General features: G+C 27.0%; 1 protein-coding gene across 2 annotated transcripts in view; it reads left to right on the forward strand.

Moving 5' to 3' along the window:
* Positions 1-9,370: 9,370 nt before the first annotated feature.
* Positions 9,371-21,590, forward strand: part of LOC111686921 (TWiK family of potassium channels protein 7) — a 59,215-nt gene continuing 46,995 nt past the window's right edge. The window contains exons 1-2 of one of the 2 annotated variants that reach the window (XM_046947416.1): positions 9,371-9,562; positions 10,974-11,462. In XM_046947416.1, coding sequence (XP_046803372.1) covers positions 11,262-11,462 — 201 coding nt within the window. In that variant the 5' untranslated portion in view covers positions 9,371-9,562; positions 10,974-11,261. Of the gene's footprint in view, positions 9,563-10,787; positions 11,463-21,590 lie in introns of those variants that run through there. The other variant, XM_046947417.1, reaches the window with a different exon arrangement.

Raw genomic sequence — 21,590 nt, forward strand, 5'->3', positions numbered from 1 at the left:
TATTAAAGTTCAAATGATACTTCAGTTTTCATTATGATCGGGTCATATTTGACCCTAGCCCCCATACAAAGTTACCTTCTAATAATGTTATTTTCTTCTTTCACAAGAGTGAAAATCTCTGACGGAGAGGGCTGTTGGTCAAAATGGAAACGATCGTAAATTTGGACAGCTTTAATGCAAAGATCTTTAACAGATTTTGTGTTTCTATATAAAAAAATTGTATGGTAAATTAAAGCGGTATGTTAAATGATAAAACTTCGACTTTCTTTAGAAATTCTACATAGTTTAGATAGAGATTCCTTGTAAAGATTCTTTTATTTTTATTAGCACAATAAAGCCTAACATCTGGACTCGAATTTCATCACATAATTGGTATTGATATATTAATTATGTTCTTCTGAGAGTTACTCTTATTCTAACTTTACAGAATTTAAAACAGCGATTGATAATTTTGGAAGAAGTTTTCATCTTTAATATTATATTTATTTTAGAACGATTTTCTCTAAATTTAGATTTTATAATATTACTTTATTCGGGGTTTAGTGTCAAATGTCATTGTTTGGCGATCTGTAAATATACATTTAATAAATTATATTATAATTGCTGCATAGTCAAGGCACTTTTGAATGTTCAAGAATAATTCTAAAAGACTGCCCTGTTGAAATCATATGCCGATTTTAACCAATTTTAATAGACTTTAGGTCCAAAATAAGTACATTTGCCAATTTTCTCCAAGGTACTCATTGACAGTACCTAAATGCAAAGAGGTAAAAAGTATTGTTTTGAATTTTAAGAAACGTTTAAACTTAAAACTATTAAGTTAACATTTAAAGGTGTAGTACCTTTAACAATGTTAAAAGAAATACTAACCAATCATAAATATGATTAACGTTGTTTTTACCTTTCCTTAGGCTTCAAAACAATAGATAAGATATTTAATTAATTTTAACCATAATTTGTGAAAAACTTATGGATTATAAGAAAATATAAAAGTTGTTAATGAATATTAACAGTCGAGACTAGATATCATTAGTATATGAAGGTGGAGAAATAAATAAAATATGTATACCCATTCCCTACAAATGTCATTAATACAAACCAAACAACAATGGATTATCTAGCTCTATTAAATAGAAAAAACATAAATATTTTAGTTTTTCTTTTATTAAATCTAAACTTTTTTCTTACAATTTTTTTAGTTTGCTTTATGCAGTTTTTCTTTTGTAACGTATATGTTGTGTATTTCCTGTTAGTTTAATATTCAAACATACACAAACAAACATATGCACGCTTCAGAATAGAATTGAGAGAGAGAGACGTGACTTGTTTTTATAATAATCTAACAAACATCAATTTCAAATAAAAACAAAAAACAAAAAGAAGGAAGGTAAAATAATAAATTCAATATGTTAAAGGTAAAACTAGTTAGTGTTTTATGTTTGTATGTAAAAAACGGAAAATGCAAACAAAATAAAAATTTAAATTCTTGTGCAAGTTAATTTATACCTAATTTACACAGGACAGTGTTTTTATTGGTAATTTTTATTGTTCCTTTTTCAGATATATATTTTCGAAACAGACTTGACGTGTGTAAACAAACATAAAGACCAAGAATGTTTAAGATACAACGTGAAATGTACCTTAGCTCTGATTTAGAGTTACAATTTGATTTGCCCAAAAAGACGACTTGCAATCATAAAACTTGCTACGTGTAAACAAAGCATACTTAATAAAACACACTGCATAGATTGTGTGTGTAAACCCAGCGAATGAATCCAATAAGATTTTTCTGATTACAAGAACAACAAAAAACTTATTACTATTTTGTTTCGCTGTTAGTATGTATGTTAGGGGAGGATATTTATGTTTCATTTTATATTTAGACTTTGACACGCATTTGATAACAAGCAGAGTGGCGCAGTGGAAGCGTGCTGGGCCCATAACCCAGAGGTCCGAGGATCGAAACCTTGCTCTGCTAGCAATGTTGAGAGTTTTTTTTAATTTTTTGCATATTTTATTTAAAAAATAAAATTTTTTTATTTCGCAGTACTCAATTATTCGTTTTTTATTTGAATAGGATTATAAACAATAATACATTTTTGATGTTTTAACTTAGCCGATTAATAACGCAGGTCATCAAAATGTTTAAAAAAAAAAGTCGAAACTCAGAGATCAGTGTATACATTTCTAACGGGTTGAGCTGTGTTAAATCTAAATTATAAAATTTCTCTAATAAATCATGTTTTAGCGATATATCGGGTACTATTAAAAACACTTTAAGGCACATTTGAGACGTTATAACAGCTGGAATACACCTTTATTTATTAAACCTATTCCCTCATAAACCTATTACCTCATCTGAAAGTCCAATCTGTCGAATTAAAAAAAAAGATTGAACTTTCTTCATTCTTTTCGATATATCTATATAATTAATAGGCAAGGCGATTTTTTGTGACCCCTATTACTTTTAAAGTATACATCCGATATTGGACAAAGGTATATCATTTTAAAGGTATTTGTGTATATATATATTAATGAGATCGGTTCAGAATTTTGGGAGCTATAAGCATTAAAAGTTGTTACTAATACATAGAATAATACAAAAACCAGATACGGGTTTAACGTTACATAACAACTCTTTAGAAATGTTAACTTTGGTGTTGCCCTGTGTAATTAACTTTAACAACGTTAAATTAAAAACAAGTAAGAAGTTATAGCCAGACAAGGCCGACCATATAATACCCTTACCTGTATACGAATAATATGTATTAAGTCCGTCAGGATCATCAAGACTAGTATAGAACTTGGTTTTGCAGCTTTTTGTCAAGATACGAGTATATTAAACATAATTATGAACTTAAAAGCCTTATTTGGCGGGTACAGTTCTATGGGCCCAAGGTAAAATAATGTGCCAACTTTCATTGAATTATTTCCAAAATAGCGACCTGTAGTTTGATTACAATGTTTACAAGCTCTATTCGGGGGTTCAATTGTATGGGAGCTAGGTGAAAAAATGGACCGATGTTAATCATTTTCAAAAGGCTTCGTCTACGGTATAATAGAAGATCATGTGCCTAATTTCATTGAATTATCTCCAAAATTGCGACCTGTACTTTGATTACAATGTTTACAAGCTCTATTTGGGGGTACAGGTGAAATAATGGACCGATCTTAATCATTTTCATTTTCCCTGGGACAATAGAAGATCATGTACCAAATTTCATTCAATTATCTTCAAAATTGCGGCCTGTAGTTTGATTACAAGGTTTACATGGACGGACGGGCATAGCTAAATCGACCCAGAAAATGATTCTGAGCCGATTGGTATACTTTAAGGTGGGTATAGGACCAATATTATTGGGCGTTACAAACATCAGCACAAACCCAATATACCCTCCCCACTAAAATGGTGTAGGATATAATTAAGTTTACATTCCATTGGCGCTTAAGGAGACCAGTGGTAGTCGTTAGTCTGACCGTGAGTTTGCCGTTAGGTTCTTGTATTAAAAACATGAATCAGCTGATTGGTCACGGAACTAAACCTAGAATATTTGGGCTATTTTCCAGCAAAAAAGTGTGGAAAAAGATGTAGTATTAGGCATTAAATGCCTTTTTTCCTTAATAGTAAACAACCGCACGCATTTGCGATTTTATATTAATTTAAACGTATCGTTCAAATTGTGTTTCTACATTTAATTTGATTTTTTATTATCATAATAATCTTAGGGGTAAAAATTTAATCAATTTTTAATGGGACCAAAACAAACAGGTACAATTTTAATACATATTTTATTACACATTAAAAATTTGTGATAATAATTTGTCGTTGTTTTATTTACTTGGGCAGTTAGTTAGGTGAATAGGTGATGTGAATTTTATGTAATTTAGACCAAATTTGGTAAACAACGAATAAATAAGGAGCTAAACAAATAAAATATTGAAAAATATTTTTTGATGTTTTAAGGCAAACAACATATTCTATAGTAAATATGAATAGGATGTAGGGCACTGCAGGAGATAACGTATGATTAATGAGAATTAATGTTCAAATTTGAATTATGTGCCCGAACAGGTTTGGACAAAGTTCTTAAAATAAAAGGCTAATAAACATATGTAAATTTTAAAGAAAATATGTTTAAAAGTTTTTTAAGGAGAAAATTATTTTTATATTTAAAAATCAGAGAAATAAAAATATTTACTTTATTTTTTTAAACTCAAAAAATATTTTATGATATTTCGCTATTTCTTAAATAACTTCAAAATAATAATCAAATTTTGAAATGCTCACTGACATTATACGAGTCTTGTAGTAAAAAGGCGTTATTAATTTATTCAAAGTACTTTTTATTTACTTTAACAAATCTATATGAAATTTTTTATTGATTGATGTTTTTTTTTAAAAAAAAAACGTGATATCATTTTACCACCACATCGCAACAAATCGTTAAATTTTCCAATATTTGACATTAAAGCAAAGTTTACGCCAACATGACTAGTAAATTCTGTCAGACATAGACAAGTCAAGTCAACTAGTAGTATGTAAAAATATTTTAGAGGGTAAAAACTAAACAAAATTAAATTGAAATAATGATTTTTACATTTTTTGTTTTATTTTGTTGCAAAAATTTATTTATTTTGTTTGTTTGTGGCAAAAAATAAACAAACATTTTTTTGTACAATTTATAATGGATGATATAAAAAACCACTGGAAATGAAACTATTTTTAGTTGTTTCGTATCATGAAGAGATGGACAGATAAATATGAACTGCTAAAGCAAAAAGAACTGTGAACAAAACAATGGAAAATCGTATATTTAAATCATTCAGTAGTAATAGTAATTAATTTTCTAATTAATTGTGCAGTGTCAAATAATTTCACAAGAATCAAAAATGTATTAAGAAAATAAAGAAAATTTGTAATCACTCATATTTCTCACTAAAATCGATTTTTATATAAAAAAAACATAAAATCGGCTGTAATTGCTTAAATAACGCTCCAATTGAGAAAATAGTGAAAATCTGTGATCACTCATATTTTCCACTTGAAATAGATTTTTATATGAAAAACTTAAAATGGGCTGCAGATTCTTAAATAACGAGAAAATATTGAAAAACTGAGATCACTATTATTTCACAATAAAAATCGATTTTTATATGAAAAACACAATCTCGGCAGCAGTTCCCTTAATAAAGCTCAAAACTAGAATATAGTGAAAATCTTTAATCACTCATATTTTCCACTAAAAATCGATTTTTATATGAAAAACATAAAATTGCCTGTAGATCCTTAAATAACGCTCTTATTGAGAAAATAAAGCAAATTTGTGATCACTCATATTTCCCACTTAAAATCGATTTTTATATTATAAAAATTTTATATTATATATTTCCCACTTAAAATTGATTTTTATATGAAAAGTCTAAAATGGACTTAAATACTTTAATAACGCTCCAATTGAGAAAATAGTGAAAATCTGTGGCCACTCAATTTCCCACTAAAAATCGATTTTTATATGAAAAACCTAAAATCGACTGTAGATCCTTAAATAACGCTATTATTGAGAAAATATTGAAAATCTGTGATCACTCATATTTCCCACTAAAAATCGATTTTTTTTTATAGAAAACCTAAAATTGGCTGTAAATCCTTAAAAACCACCTAAATTAAGAAAGTAGTCAAAATCTGTGATCACTTATAATATCCACTAAAAATCGATTTTTATACGAAAAACCTAAAATCGGCTGTAGATCCTTAAATAACGCTCCTATTGAGAAAATAGTGAAAATATGTGATCACTCATTTCCCACTAAAATCGAATTTTTTATGAAACACAAAAAATGGGGAAAACAGTGAAAACATGAAAACACTCACGTCTCACTAAAAATCGGTGGTAAATTTTTAAATAAAGCACCAATAGAGAAAGCTAGAGTGTCTATTAATTTAAATTCATAAATTATTAACGACGATTTCAATTTCCAACAAAAATGACGTTTTATTACACAACTAAATACTGACATTATTTCAATAATAATTTAGTTTATACAATATTTAATGACGACATTATAGAATACAAAACAATTTTGTTTATTGTAATTATCCACATTATAGAATAAAAAACAATTTTGTTTATTGTATTATTATTATTTTTTTTTTCAAAATATACTATTTTTAAATTAAATAATTTTCACCTATTTTTTTTTAAATTTTTTGCAATCTATTCTTAATTTTTCCAGAGCAAAAAAAAAGTAGTTTAACAAACTAGAAAATATATTTTTGAATAATAATTTTCATTTTTATTGATGTTCAATATTTTTTTTAGTTGTTGGCGTTATTTAATCGACTTTGTATATTATATGTGTGTGTTATTGTTGTTTTTGTATATTTTTTGTTAATATTGTTTAGAACATTTATTTTGGCCATTCAACAATTTTATCAAACTGTGTGAAGATTAATATTGTTTTGTTTTTGTATTTTATATAAATGTTTAAATTTTTTTGTTTGGTTTTTTTTATTTTGCAAATATTTATAGAAATATAAATAAATGTTTTATAAATATGTGCAAATATAATAAGTGTTTGTACTTAAATTTATTAAAAGAAAAATAAATTGGGCGGCTGGTTTGTTAGGTTCTCGAAGTGGCTACTTAATTTAAGTATAAGAGATATTTTTAGTATTAGAAAAAAGTAGAACATAAATAAAACATTATGATGAGCTTGTTGTTATATTATTTTTTTTAAATTAACAACAAATATTTGATGTTTTAAATCGTTTAAATGTTTTTTGTATGCTTATCCTTCAACAGTAAAGTATATATAAGTTCGTTATTACATTTGTAGTCTCCAAACATTTTTATGCTAACAGATGGGAAGTCGATGGCGCTTCGTTAGTCTGTTTGCTCATCTGCATGTCAATTAACATCTTTGAGATCTTAATCTTCAATAATTTTATCAGATATGCTCAAATAATTGAGAATATTTTATACAAAATTCGATTTTGTTTGAAAACTCTATAATCCGCATTAGTTCTTTAAATAAAGCTCCAATTGAGAAAATCATAAAAACGGCTACTATATTCCAGACCATAAACTAGATTATTGACTATACTGTAGTCTACACTAAAGTCTACGCTATAGAATAGACTATAGTATACACTATATCATAGACTATAGTCTGAACCATAGAATAGACTATAGTCTCACTATAAAATATACTATAGTCTATACTATAAAATAGACTATAGTCTACACTATGTAATAGACTACAGTCTACACTACAAAATAGCCTATAGTCTACACTATAGAATTGACTATAGCCTACGCTATAGAATAGACTATAGTATACATTATATAATATACTATAGTCTACACTACAGAATAGCCATAGTCTACACAATAGAATAGACTATAGTCTACTCTATAGAATAGACTATAGTATACACTATATAATAGACTATAGTCTGAACCATAGAAAAGATAGACTATAGTCTCACTATATAATATACTATAGTCTCACTATAAAATAGACTATACATTTTATAATACACTATAGTCTACACTATAGAATAGACTATAGTCTACACTATAGAATAGATTATAGTCTACACTATAGAACAGATTATAATTCACTATAGAATAGATTATAATACACTATAGTCTACACTATAGAATAGACTATAGTCTACACTATAGAATAGATTATAGTCTACACTATAGAATAGATTATAGTCTACACTATAGAATATATTGTATTCTACTCTATAGAATATACTATATTCTACACTAAAGAATAAACTAAAGTCTACACTATGGACTAGACTATAGTCTACACTATGGACAAGACTATAGTCTATGCTATAGACTGGACTATAGTTTAAGCTATAGACTAGACTATAGTCTATGCGATAGACTTTAGAATAGACTATAGTCTACACTATAGACTATAGAATAGACTATAGTCTACACTATAGAATATACTATATTCTACTCTATAGAATATACTATATTCTACACTAAAGAATAAACTAAAGTCTACGCTATGAACTAGACTATAGTCTACACTATGGACAAGACTATAGTCTATGCATATGTCTAGTCATAGACTATAGTTTAAGCTATAGACTAGACTATAGTCTATGCGATAGGCTTTAGTTTTGTTATTCAAAATTTAGAGATTAGAGAATTCTTAAAGTCTTAAAATAAGTTTTAAATGTCGTTGCTGAAAAAATTATTAAAATTTTGGTTTTTTTTAAGGATATCCGTAAAACCTTTGCAGATAAAAATAAAATATTCGTCATAGCTGATGACTAGATTTTCTTTTTTGCAAAAACAAAAAGAACCTTCAAAAATACAAATAAAATTTTGTATTTCTCTTACAAACATAATTTATTAATATTGACAAAAAATATGAACCAATATTATCCTCTTCAATTTGACAACAAACAGAAAATTGTATACTATAGACGGAACAATAAAATAAATAATTGACTCCAAACTTTTTTATAGTTTTTTTCAAGGACATTTCCTTATTACAAATATATATATAAATATACGTCCTGTTTAATATTTGTTGTAAGAAAAAAAAAACAAGAATCATACAAGTTGTGTTTACGTTTGAAGGACTTAAACAATACATGTAGAAGAAAACAAAAAAGAAATTTTCTCTTCCATAATGGTTTGAATGAAAGTTTTGGAATTCGTTGAAAAGAAAAGAGTTCAAACGGGCTTAAAAGGTAAAGAGGAAGCAAAAGATGAGTAAGATTTGACATGATATGCATAATAAATTTTTACTACTTACACATTTGTTTCTGCAAATATTGTATTATTTATTATTGTTTAGACTGTAAAGAGAAAAACAAATAAAGATTTTAAATTCACACACCTATTTTATTTTAATCATCTTGTTAATTATTAAATATTTTAATATATAAATAATTCGCACTAATACTCATATTAAAAATCAACAAATTTCCAAAAGCAAACAAATATTTCTGAAGTAAAAACTGTTGGCAAAATTAACACTAAATAATTCACACATTCTCATCATGCAGACAGACAGACAGACACAATGAATGAATTTTCACTTAATATGAAGGAATACTTTTTATACATCATAGGTGCTGATGCTGGTAAGGAAGATGATGATGATGTTATTTTTGATTACTACAATGACGATGATGTGAACAAAAATAACAATTTTTACGAGATGAACAACTAAAAGATGATGTTAGCAAAAACAATTTTTGTAAGAGATATTTTTTTATAAGGAAAAACACGAAAATATGAAGTACGAAGAGTTTTCCCGACACGTTGTTCAAATATTCACTGGTTGAGTACGAAAAGTTGAATATCCAGCATCAGTTAGTGTTTTGATAGTGTAACGTAAGGTTTGAAATCGTGTTAAACGGAAGAAATAACGGAAGAAACAAATAAAATTTAGTGAAGAAAATAAAGAAAATAACGTAACTTTGCGAATGAATTAAAATGTTTATTTAAAAAATTCCAAATTTAAAAGCAAACAAACAAAGAAATGTAAATTTTGTGAATGAAAAAATAAATAATTTATGGTAATAAAAAATGTAATAAATTGCTATGGAAAATATTTTTAAAATAAAAACAAAAATCTTATTAATAATAAAATTAATATTGGAAATATTAAAAAACATAATAAATTAAAATTAGTTAAAGTGTCTCTATAAAAAAGCTATTAAAAAATTAAAGCTTACTTTTTTAAAATAATTTCTCTCATAATATAATATTTCAATTAAAAATAATTGAAAAATATTAAACAGATTTACACATATAACTCAACAACCAAGCATTACCATTCGTTTTTGTGTTAATTTTGCGACACTCATACGTCTCGGTGTCTGCCAGTAATAAAATATTTTAATTATACGTATAATTTATTTTTATATACAAGTTCACAACCCAAACGTTTACGTTCCAGTGTCCATTATGACAAGAAAAAAAAAAACATCACATAAATTTGATTTTAAGAGATGCTGCCTGTAAATATCTAAATATTAATAGTGTTTTGCTTGTTTTGCTGCAAAATAATAACAATAATTAAACTATTTTTTAAAAATTTTTGTGTGAAAATAATTAGTGCAAAAAATATGTTTAAACAAATATTAAAAACACAATTTTTTCACACATAAAAAATACAGAAAAACTGTGAAAATTTTCTGTTCGTATTTAATTGCTTCTAAGAAAATAAATAAAAAAAATATTTTTTTAATATTTGTGCTATTTGGTCTAATAAGCTTTTTTAATTAATGGAATTATTTTTAATAGTTTTATTTGTAAAACTTTGTAAGAAGAGAAAGTTTTAGGGCCTCTGGACTATAGAATAGACTGTAGTTTGGACTATAGAATATAGTCTGTACTATAGAATAGACAATAGAATAGACTATAGTCAGGACTATAGAATAAACTGTAGTCTGGACTATAGAATAGACTGTAGTCTGAACTATAGAATATAGTCTGTACTATAGAATAGACAATAGAATAGACTATAGTCAGGACTATAGAATAGACTGTAGTCTGGACTAAAGAAAATACTGTAGTCTGGACTAAAGAATAGACTGAAATTCGGACTAAAGAATAGACTATTGTCTGGACTAAAGAATATACTGAAATCTGGACTAAAGAATAGACTATTGTCTGGACTAGAAAATAGACTATAGTCTGGACTATAGAATAGATTATAGTCTGGACTATAGAATAGACTAAAGTCTGGACTATAGTATAGAATATATAATCAGAAATATAGAATAGACTATAGTCTGGACTATAGGATAGACCATAGTCTGCACTATAGAATAGACCATAGTCTGGACTATAGAATATAGTCTGATGTTTAGAATAGTCTATAGTCTAGACTTTAGAATATAATGCTGCTTGGAATATATGTTACCATTATTATTTTTAAAACATCTCTCTATAACTTCTAATCTTAAATATAAATTTTCCTAGTGTTAATTATTTCTCGCAATTAACTACTATAAAAAGTTTTCAAACTTAAAAAAAAGTAGCAACTTTAAATAAATAAAGAAAAAAAAAACATTATAATCCTAAATATTCATGACAAATACTACTGAAATGTTATTAAAATCATAAAGTAAAGAAAAATAAATAAAATTTATGCAAAAGCACAAAAATTAAAATTATATTTCATAAAAAAAAGAAAACATAAAAACTAATAAAAGAAGTCAAATAAATTTGAAAACTTCAAAACTAAATAAGTCGAAAAAAATTAAAACAATGGTAGAGTTTGATGCAACGGATGATGCTAATGCTGAGCTTTTAAACAAGCTAAAACATTTAGATGTGAGAATGGAGACCGTTGAAACCAATAAGGGGATTTGTAAGAAAAGTTTTTGGAAATCATTAAAATTAAGGGCAGCTTTAAATCATATTGGTTTATTGGTGGGTTTATCGGTATACTGTGGAGTTGGTGGTATGGTAAGTAATAGAAAAAGAAATTGTATGTAATATTTAAATATAAAAAAAGATTTTTTGTTATAAGTGTAGTACAAGTAATGTAAAGTTTTTTTTATTATAAATGTTTTACATTTAAATTGCATTTTATGCAAATAAAAACGATAATGTTTTTTTGTAATCAGAAAATGTAAAAAACTTAACTGGACATTGACATGAACTTAATCAACACATTTATTGTTTTTTTTTCTTTTGTTCATTTTTTTTATTTTGCGAACAAAAGAACAAGAATTACTAAATTATTAATAATTTCGTTTACATTTTTTTGGGACACAATTTATAAAATATATTAAAAATTTAGCAAAATATAGATTAAACTATAAAATAGAATTAAGTCCTTACTATAGTCCCAACTATAAAGTAGATTATAGTTTAGAATACAAAACTATAGAGACTTTAGTCCAGACTATAGAGCAGACAATAGTCTAGATTATAGAATAGGCTATAGTCTAGACTATAGAGTAGATTATATGCTTGATTATCGAGTAGGATATAGTCCAGATTATAGAGTAGGCCTTACTATAGACAATATATGTATACTATAAAGTAGACTAGACTATAGTCCGGACAGTAGTGTAAAATATAATCCAGACTATAGACTAGACAAGCATATAAACTAGACTATAGTAAACACTATAGAAAAAGAGTCTAGACTTGACTATAGTCGAGACTATAGACTTTACTATAGACTAGACTTTAGTCCAGACTATAGAAAAGACTACAGTCTACACTCTAGAGTAGAATAGTTTAGACTTTAGACTATAGACTTGATAATAGTGTAGACTACATGTATAAATTGTTGACTAGACTATAGTCTAGACTATAAATTAAATTATAGACTAGACTATAGCCAACTACAAACTAGACTATACACTATAGTTCAGACTATAGCCACTAAAAACTAGACTATACATATAGTTCAGACTATAGCCAAGTCCATATAATATAATAATAGTTCACACAAAAGACTGCACTATAGACTAGATTATAGTCCATACTATAGACTTGATTATAGTTCAAACTATAGACTAGACTATAGTTTATACCATAGACTGAACTTTAGTTCAGTCTATAAACTAGACTATAGTACAAACTATAGACTAGACTTGACTACAGTCCAAACTATTGACTAGACAATAGTGTAAATTATGAACTAAACAATAGTGTAAACTATTAACTAGATTATAGTCCAGATTGAATTCGATATTATTAACTACACTATAGTCTAGTCTATAGACTACACAGTCGTAACGAATATAAACTAGATTGTAATCCATATTATAAACTAGACTATAAACTAGGTTGTATACTGATAAAGAAGTCTTTGGGTCTATTTACCCAAGGACACTGAAAATAGTGTTGCAAAATAAACATTAAATTACATATAATTAAAAACGCTAGAAATCTGAAATGCTGTCCAGCTTATAGTCAATCTTCTTATTTATACTATTTTCAACAAAAAATTACATTGTAACTTTAAAAAAAATATATAATTTATACAAGGGTGTGAAGTTAAATTCGTCGGCCAGATACGTCCCACAACACATTTGTCGAATACGTTCCACATACTGTAAAATTCGTTTTCAAATTAAATTAATTGATTTTTTAATAAAACAAACGCCAAATAAAATGTTTTTGTGAAAACAAGTAAAAATATATTAAAATATATTCCGAAAATAAATATGTAAAATAAAAATTAATTAAAATAAGTGTATACTCATAAAAAATGGTGGTTAAATATAAAATTTTCAAATGAAAAAAATCGACACTTTGAGAAGACATGAATTGGGGTACCGGCATAGTGGGAGTAGCCCAGGACTAGTTCTTTCCAAAAACATATAGTTTATATGCAATTCCAGCTCTGGATAATTTTTACGAATTTTTGAAAAAAGCATAAAATTTTGCCAAAAAAACAGAAATTTTCATGTGGCCCCAACGGGTATTTAGAGAAGACATGAATCGGGGTAGCGAAAAACCGGAAGTAGCCCAGGACTAGTTCTTTCCAAAAACATATAGTTTATATGCAATTTCAGCTCTAAATTATTTTTACGAATTTTTGAAAAAACATAAAATTTTGCAAAAAATTCAGAAATTTTTGGAGAATACCCATTAAAAACTATTTTAAGGGTTGTTCTTCCATAACCAGTTACTTTTCAGTGACTAGTAATTAGCGTCTGCATAACTTTGAGGTACTTTAGTAATGACTGTTAATCTAGTATAGGAGTATGAGCTTTATTTTCGATTTGTTACTTAGTTTTCATATTTTAACCGATTGCGTGAAACAATTGTGTTTTACAAATAAGATAACAAAATAAATTTGCAGGTGAATGTTAAAACCATTATTTGAAGAACAATAGAAAATCTAAGCACAGGAGCAGTGACTAGAACATTTGACTAGCAAAAAAATAATGCTGCATGTACTTCCTGGGTATTTCATATATTCTTGAAGAACTATATTTAACATTTCCCAAAGAAATAGCATTTGATTTTAAAATTTTAACTTATTTACCCATTTACTACCATAAAATTGTTAGTATATATATTTCTTTATAGGGCGAATCTGTCAACCGATCTTGACAACTTTTTTTTGGCAAACATTTTTAATTTTAGAGTTAAAAAAATAGAAAAAAATTTTTTGATGGCACATTCAAAATATTTTGTGTGAATATAAACTGACCCTAATATGTGATGAATCCGTTAGCGTAAATCATTTTAATCGAGGCAAGCAAAAGTTATAGAGGGTTTCACTCAATTATTTAAAAAAATCCGTAAAATTGTAGTATTTATATGTGTAATATTTGAAAAAATTGCACATAATTGTAAAAATTATTCAAATTTAGCGCATAAGATTTATTTAAAAAAAATTAAGAAATTTAATTTCAGTAATGCTTTAACTTGTTGCCTATAAGTAGTTTTTGAAAAATATAGAATTAGTAAAATTAAAAAAAAAAAACAATTAATATCTGAATATTGCGAGCTTGATTTATATGGGAATGCAATTAAAAAATTATAGTTTGAAGGAATTAAATATTTATAGAGCGATGCTTTTTGATGCTGGGTACATTTTATTTCAGGAGCGGATCCAAGGTGTGGAAAAAATAAAATTTAAAAAACTTTGATAATTGCTCATATACCGACAATCAAACAAAAAATTAAATTGATTAAACCAAAAAGGTAATGTTTAACTTTAAATACTGTGAATTAATTTATATCAGGATAGGTACAAATATCGCGGTAATTCATAATTTTTAAGAATTTATGATGAGAGTGATACAGGTAGCAAAATATTATGTAAATTTTACACAAATTAAAAATGTTTTTGCATCTGTGTCAATTGGATTGGTCGTTTTGGGTCTTTTTTGTAAATTTGTTGTTAGGATCGGGTTTTTTATATATGATTTATATAAATTCTTAAAGGACATAATGTTGCAGGTAATAATAAAGTTAAAACGGAGTCGCTTAGACTCTACTTGAACGTTAAAGTGCACTGAACTTTCACGATAACCATTCCCAGGTAATATTTTACAATTTGTTGTGATAATTGGAAAATGAATCTCAAAAACCCTAAACTAATTCAGAAAATTGTGAAATCTTTGATTTTTAATTTTCATAGAGACTTTATCTAGAAAGTAAGTCGAATTTCCTAAAAAATAAAAACATTTTTAAAATTTAAAGGCTTCACAAATGCTCTTGAAAAAGTAGCAAAAGTAAAATTTGCTGTGAATATTAGAAAATGTATTTAAAAACTAAATATTTCACAATCTAAATCTAAAAAAGCCGAAAAAAGCAATTTGTTGAGAAAATTTGAGATTTTTTCAGCAATCCAAGCCCACTCCAAATGACCATTGTATAGTTTTTGAAATTACATTTTTTGTATTCGTAGACGTAGTGAAGTTTTTACAGTTTTTTACCGCCTGGAATTCAATCTTTCACGAGAAAATAATTTACCTATGCACATATTTAAATTACTCCAATTTTTGTAAAACTTAATGTTTAAAAAATCGTAAAATTTACCCATAGCTGGAATTGCATTTAAGCTATATATTTTTGGAAAAGTCAGGTCCTGGTTTACTTCCGCTCTGTTGGTACCCCGATTTATTTCTTCTCCAAATACTCGCTGAAAATTTCTGATTTTTTGGTAAAATTTAATGCTTTTTCAAAAATTCGTAAAAATTATCCAGAGCTGGAATTCCATATAAACTATATGTTTTTGGAAAGAACTAGTCCTGGGCTACTTCCAGTTTTTCGCTACCCCGATTCATGTCTTCTCTAAATACCCGTTGGGGCCACATGAAAATTTCTGTTTTTTTGGCAACATTTTATGCTTTTTTAAAAATTCGTAAAAATTATCCAGAGCTGGAATTGCATATAAACTATATGTTTTTGGATAGAACTAGTCCTGGGCTACTTCCAGTTTTTCGCTACCCCGATTCATGTCTTCTATAAATACCCGTTGGAGCCACTTGAAAATTTCTGATTTTTTGGCAAAATTTTACGTTTTTTCAAAAATTCGTAAAAATTATCCAGAGCTGGAATTGCATATAAACTATATGTTTTTGGAAAGAACTAGTCCTGGGCTACTTCCAGTTTTTCGCTACCCCGATTCATGTCTTCTCTAAATACCTGTTGGAGCCACTTGAAAATTTCTGGTTTTTTGGCAAAATTTTATGTTTTTTCAAAAATTCGTAAAAATTATCCAGAGCTGGAATTGCATATAAACTATATGTTTTTGGATAGAACTAGTCCTGGGCTACTTCCAGTTTTTCGCTACCCTGATTCATGTCTTCTCTAAATACCCGTTGGAGCAACTTGAAAATTTCAGAATTTTTGGCAAAATTTTGTGTTTTTTGAAAAATCGTAAAAATTATCCAGAGCTGGAATTGCATATAAACTATTAGTTTTTGGAAAGAACTAGTCCTGGGCTACTTCCAGTTTTTCGCTACCCCGATTCATGTCTTCTCTAAATACCCGTGGGAGCCACTTGAAAATTTCTGATTTTTTGGCAAAATTTTATGTTTTTTCAAAAATTCGTAAAAATTATCCAGAGCTGGAATTGCATATAAACTATATGTTTTTGGAAAGAACTAGTCCTGGGCTACTCCCACTATGCCGGTACCCCAATTCATGTCTTCTCAAAGTGTCGATTTTTTTCATTTGAAAATTTTATATTTAACCACCATTTTTTATGAGTATACACTTATTTTAATTAATTTTTATTTTACATATTTATTTTCGGAATATATTTTAATATATTTTTACTTGTTTTCACAAAAACATTTTATTTGGCGTTTGTTTTATTAAAAAATCAATTAATTTAATTTGAAAACGAATTTTACAGTATGTGGAACGTATTTGACAAATGTGTTGTGGGACGTATCTGGCCGACGAATTTAACTTCACACCCTTAATTTATACTTAACATTCAAATGTCTATTTGAATACAACTAAAATGGAACATGAAAGAAACTTTTGCAAGGCATTTATTTTAAGACAGGTAAAGTATTTCAGTCAGTTAAGAAAGTTTTATTGCTACAAAAAAAAACTAAAGATACAAATAAAATTTATTTAAGAATTTTGTTTTAAATGTCGCCAGTGATTTCTCCTTAAGCAATTCTAAAATGGTTTTATATTTATTTTTTTGTTTCACTTAAGGATTTATAGAAATTTTTTATTCGTCGAGGTAGTCGATCAAAAAGGAATTTTTATTGTTTCTTTTACTACTAATACTTCTATATAACTTTCCATGTATTTTTTTTTGTATTTGCTACTATTTGGTTTGGCAATATTGCGTGCTGCACGTGTCAACAAGGTAGCAACAAGGCTGGGTAAGGAATGGAAAGTAACTGCCACTCAGTATTCAAATTTTTTAGTCTTTTATTTCCCTATTGATTTTTGTGTTGGCTGAAACTGAAAACGTTTTTTAGCGGATTTACGGACATTTGGGTTTTGATTTTAAAGAAATTATTTATTTGGGTCATGTTTGTTGTTTAATTATTGTTACTGTTGTTATTGGTGTTAATATGGGGTAAGATTTTTTGGAGCCGGCAGATCACATGCAATGCAAATAAAATTGCTTAATATTAACAAAACATGAAAAATTAAATTAAAGTCGTTCAGTTTAATAAATTAATTCTTTGAGGGTTTGTTTAAATTGTGCCAAAGCTCTATAAAAATTAAGTTATTTAGCCTGAAATGTGTGGCCATAACCTTTGACTATATAATTTTGTTTGTAAGGAATCACAAAAAAGTTTCCTTTTTATGGGGAGCATATAATTAATAATTAATTTAATGATACTGTAGTTATTGTCGTGGTCAGGTAAAAGAAATTTAAGCACAAAAGTTTTCAATTCTATAGAAATTATTATAATTTACTTTAAGTTTATTTCCTACTAACAAATATCCTTTAATATTTATAAAAAATACCCTGAATAAATGAAACGACAAAGGAAATAAAGTTAAAAAGTTTTCAGTAATTCATATAATGATAAGAGCAACAGCAAAAAATACACTAAAGCCTACTTAAATCACTTAATGCCAATTTGGTACCAAAACAACTAACAAGAAAAAACACATAAAGTATACAATTTACTTTTTTGAAAATTAGTCCTCAAAAAGGGGAAAAACTCTTGCCATAAATAAGCTCCACTGCGTGTCTTTGACAATATGTCTTTCTTTTTTGATACTTAACTCTCTTAATCATAAGACAAATTGTCTTTACGCACAGAATATAATTGATAAATAACAGTTCGAATAAGACATTGAACGAATGAACGAAAAAAGACTAATTTTTAAAGCACGCAAGGACATAATTATAAATCAGATATAAAGAAGATGTTACGCATTAAAATTACAGTTAGAAAAAGTATAGGGTGTTATTAGAAAGACAATGAAATCGATTCAATTTACTCATGTAACTTATAGTCTAGTAAAATCTAGTTTGTAGTCTAGTCTATAGCCTAATCTAAAGTCAAGTGTAAAGTCTAGTCTAGTCTATAGTCTAGTCTATAGTCTAGTCTATAGTCTAGTCTATAGTCTAGTCTAAAGTCTAGTCTATAGTCTAGTCTATAGTCTAGTCTATAGTCTAATCTTTAGTCTAGTCTATAGTCTAGTCTTTAGTCTAGTCTATAGTCTAGTCTTTAGTCTATAGTCTAGTCTTTAGTCTAGTCTATAGTTTAGTCTTTAGTCTAGTCTATAGTCTAGTCTATAGTCTAGTCTATAGTCTAGTCTATAGTCTAGTCTATAGTCTAGTCTATAGTCTAGTCTATAGTCTAGTCTATAGTCTAGTCTATAGTCTAGTCTATAGTCTAGTCTATAGTCTAGTCTATAGTCTAGTCTATAGTCTAGTCTATAGTCTAGTCTATGGTGTAGTCTATAGTCTAGTCTATAGTCTAGTCTATAGTCTAGTCTATAATCTAGTTTATAGTCTAGTATACAGTTTTGTATACAGTTTAGAATATAGTATAATCCATTAGCAGTTAGTTATAAAAATGTTTCAGTGTACTACATTATGTGTGTTTGTATTTCCAGTCACTAAACATTATTTACTACATTATTTTCTAATGAGATTATATAAAGTGTTAAAAAATCCTTATACATATATGTATACACATATATACTCTGAAAAAGGACTAAAGCGCCACTATAATAAATAAAAAATCTTTAAAGCATTTTGGTTGTTATTTTGTTAAATTAAAAAAATTATATGCTCCGGCACTTTTCCCACAATGCTTTATTATTTTTTGAGTTAAAGTTAATATTTCTAAATTTTGAGCAATTTTCCGTAAGAATTACTAAAGCTACTGACACAATAGCAAATAAAAACTAAACACTTTGTTATGCATAAAACATGGTAGATACAAAGTAAATAACAATCAAACAACAACCCACCTAGTCAGTCTGACGGACGCCCAAAACTGTACAAATGCATTGAATTTTTCTTCTGTTGATGGTGTTGGTTTCCTTCTTGTTGCTGTTTTGATTTGTATTGCCTTTGAAAGCACATAATTTCTTATAGCACTAAGAGCGAGAATATATAGTGTTAGTAAAGAAGGAAAAGCCTTTTATTTATTATTTATAATTTCTATTATAAAAACTTGCACATATGTTAATAAACTGCTTTGTACATACATATGAATATATAAATAACGTCATTATAATTATACAGATGCACAAAATTGCATTAAAATTTTATTTACAATCTAGTACTTTGTAGTATGTGCTCTATTATAATGTTTTTGTTAGTACAAAAAATAAAATAAAATATTGTAAACGGATATGAAAATGTTCTTTGCATACTTTTACTATTACCAACACACATACCAAAACACTACATAAATAAACATAAACATGTAAATAATAGTAAAACTTGTTATGAGTGTAATTTTCTCATCAATTGCACTCTATTTATAGTTATTGCAGGCATGGAAAATTTAAATTTTGAAATTAATTTTTAAAGATTTTTATTTACTAGTCAAGAGATTATTAAATTGACTAGTTAATGGACTATTATGCAATACATTCATTGATCTACGAAGAATGTTATTAAGTTGTTTTTTGACTAGTAAAGTTGACATAGAATGTTATTAATGGACCGGTCTATGAATTAGAATAATTTATTGACTAGTCCACTGATTTATCTACTGACTATTTTATTTAATCAAACGGGAACTAGACGATTATATTAAATTAGATGACATACTATCTATTAACTAATTAGACTATTTAGCTAAGGTTTATAAAGTTAAAATATACTGCATTTTCCATACCTGACTTTTTCACTATATGTGTATTGTTTGCAGTTGTTTTTAGAAGAGCATTATTTATTCATTTACTATTTAGTTTATGTAGATCGAGTGTTGAAAATGCTGTTATTTTAGCCTTGACCGCCATTAAACTATTTTAAACTTTTGATTCCAATGTTTTGAATGCAATTATTTGTGTTTATTTCCTAGTTGTTGTGTTAAATTGTTGCTTTTTCTTGTATAATTACGAATATTGTTTCTATTATAACAATACAATGAATCACAATTACAATTTTTATAATTGTTTTTGATTTGTTATAATTATGGCTACCTATTTTATAAACAATTTCAAAGATTTAGGAATCAAAGCAGCAATCATCATACAATACATAAGAAACCTTTGTTCAATGCTGAAACAAATATTATTATTAAATTAGACAAAATAATTAATGAATTCTTAACAAACAAAACATTTGTAATTTTCATGACCTTTATTAAATGTTATGGTAGTCTACAACAAACACATTTACAACAAAGAAATGCAAACAAATACAACAACACAAATTTTAAAATGTTTGTCGGAAATTCCTTTTTACTTCCGTTTGCGATTTCATGGTACATTTTATTGTCTTTTATCTATTAAGTCTCTCTACAACATGACTTAATAGCAACCTTCAAAAAAGCCCACAAAAAGACAAATATGTATATAAGAATTAATGACAGACACACACACACGTGCGATATATGTGTAAGCGTGTTCTATTTGTTTTTACAAATATCCTGTCATGTATGTTGACAACCCGTACATGATACAATCAAAACTACCTTTTTTCGTATAAAATTTATTATAGTAAAAATGTGCCTTTTAAGATTAAAAGAAATGAATAATGAATAAAAAAGCAAAAAGAGAAAACTTTAATATAATTTAAAAATATCGATATTAGAACATTATTTGTTCTATTAATGAGTTGTTAAGAAAAAGTATTAAATGGATTTCGATTTTGTTTAATTTAGTTCATTAATTTTAATTCGATTTTCTTAGCAATTTTCTTTTAAAACATTAACACTTTTCTGGAAATAATTAAATATGGGAGGAAATTTCTGTTTAGAGAAGAAGAATAGGTGTGAAATTGTACTTTTTAATAAAATTCGCAAAACCTATAAAATTTTATTACAAAATATTAATAGATCAAAAAATAATATGGAAACAAAATGACATTGGACTAAACTGTACTATGGACTTGCCTAGACTAGACTATAGACTAGACTATAGACTAGACTATAGACTAGACTATAGACTAGACTATAGACTAGACTATAGACTAGACTATAGACTAGACTATAGACTAGA

The sequence above is a fragment of the Lucilia cuprina genome, chromosome 3 (assembly GCF_022045245.1).
Source record: "Lucilia cuprina isolate Lc7/37 chromosome 3, ASM2204524v1, whole genome shotgun sequence".
NCBI lineage: Eukaryota > Metazoa > Arthropoda > Insecta > Diptera > Calliphoridae > Lucilia > Lucilia cuprina.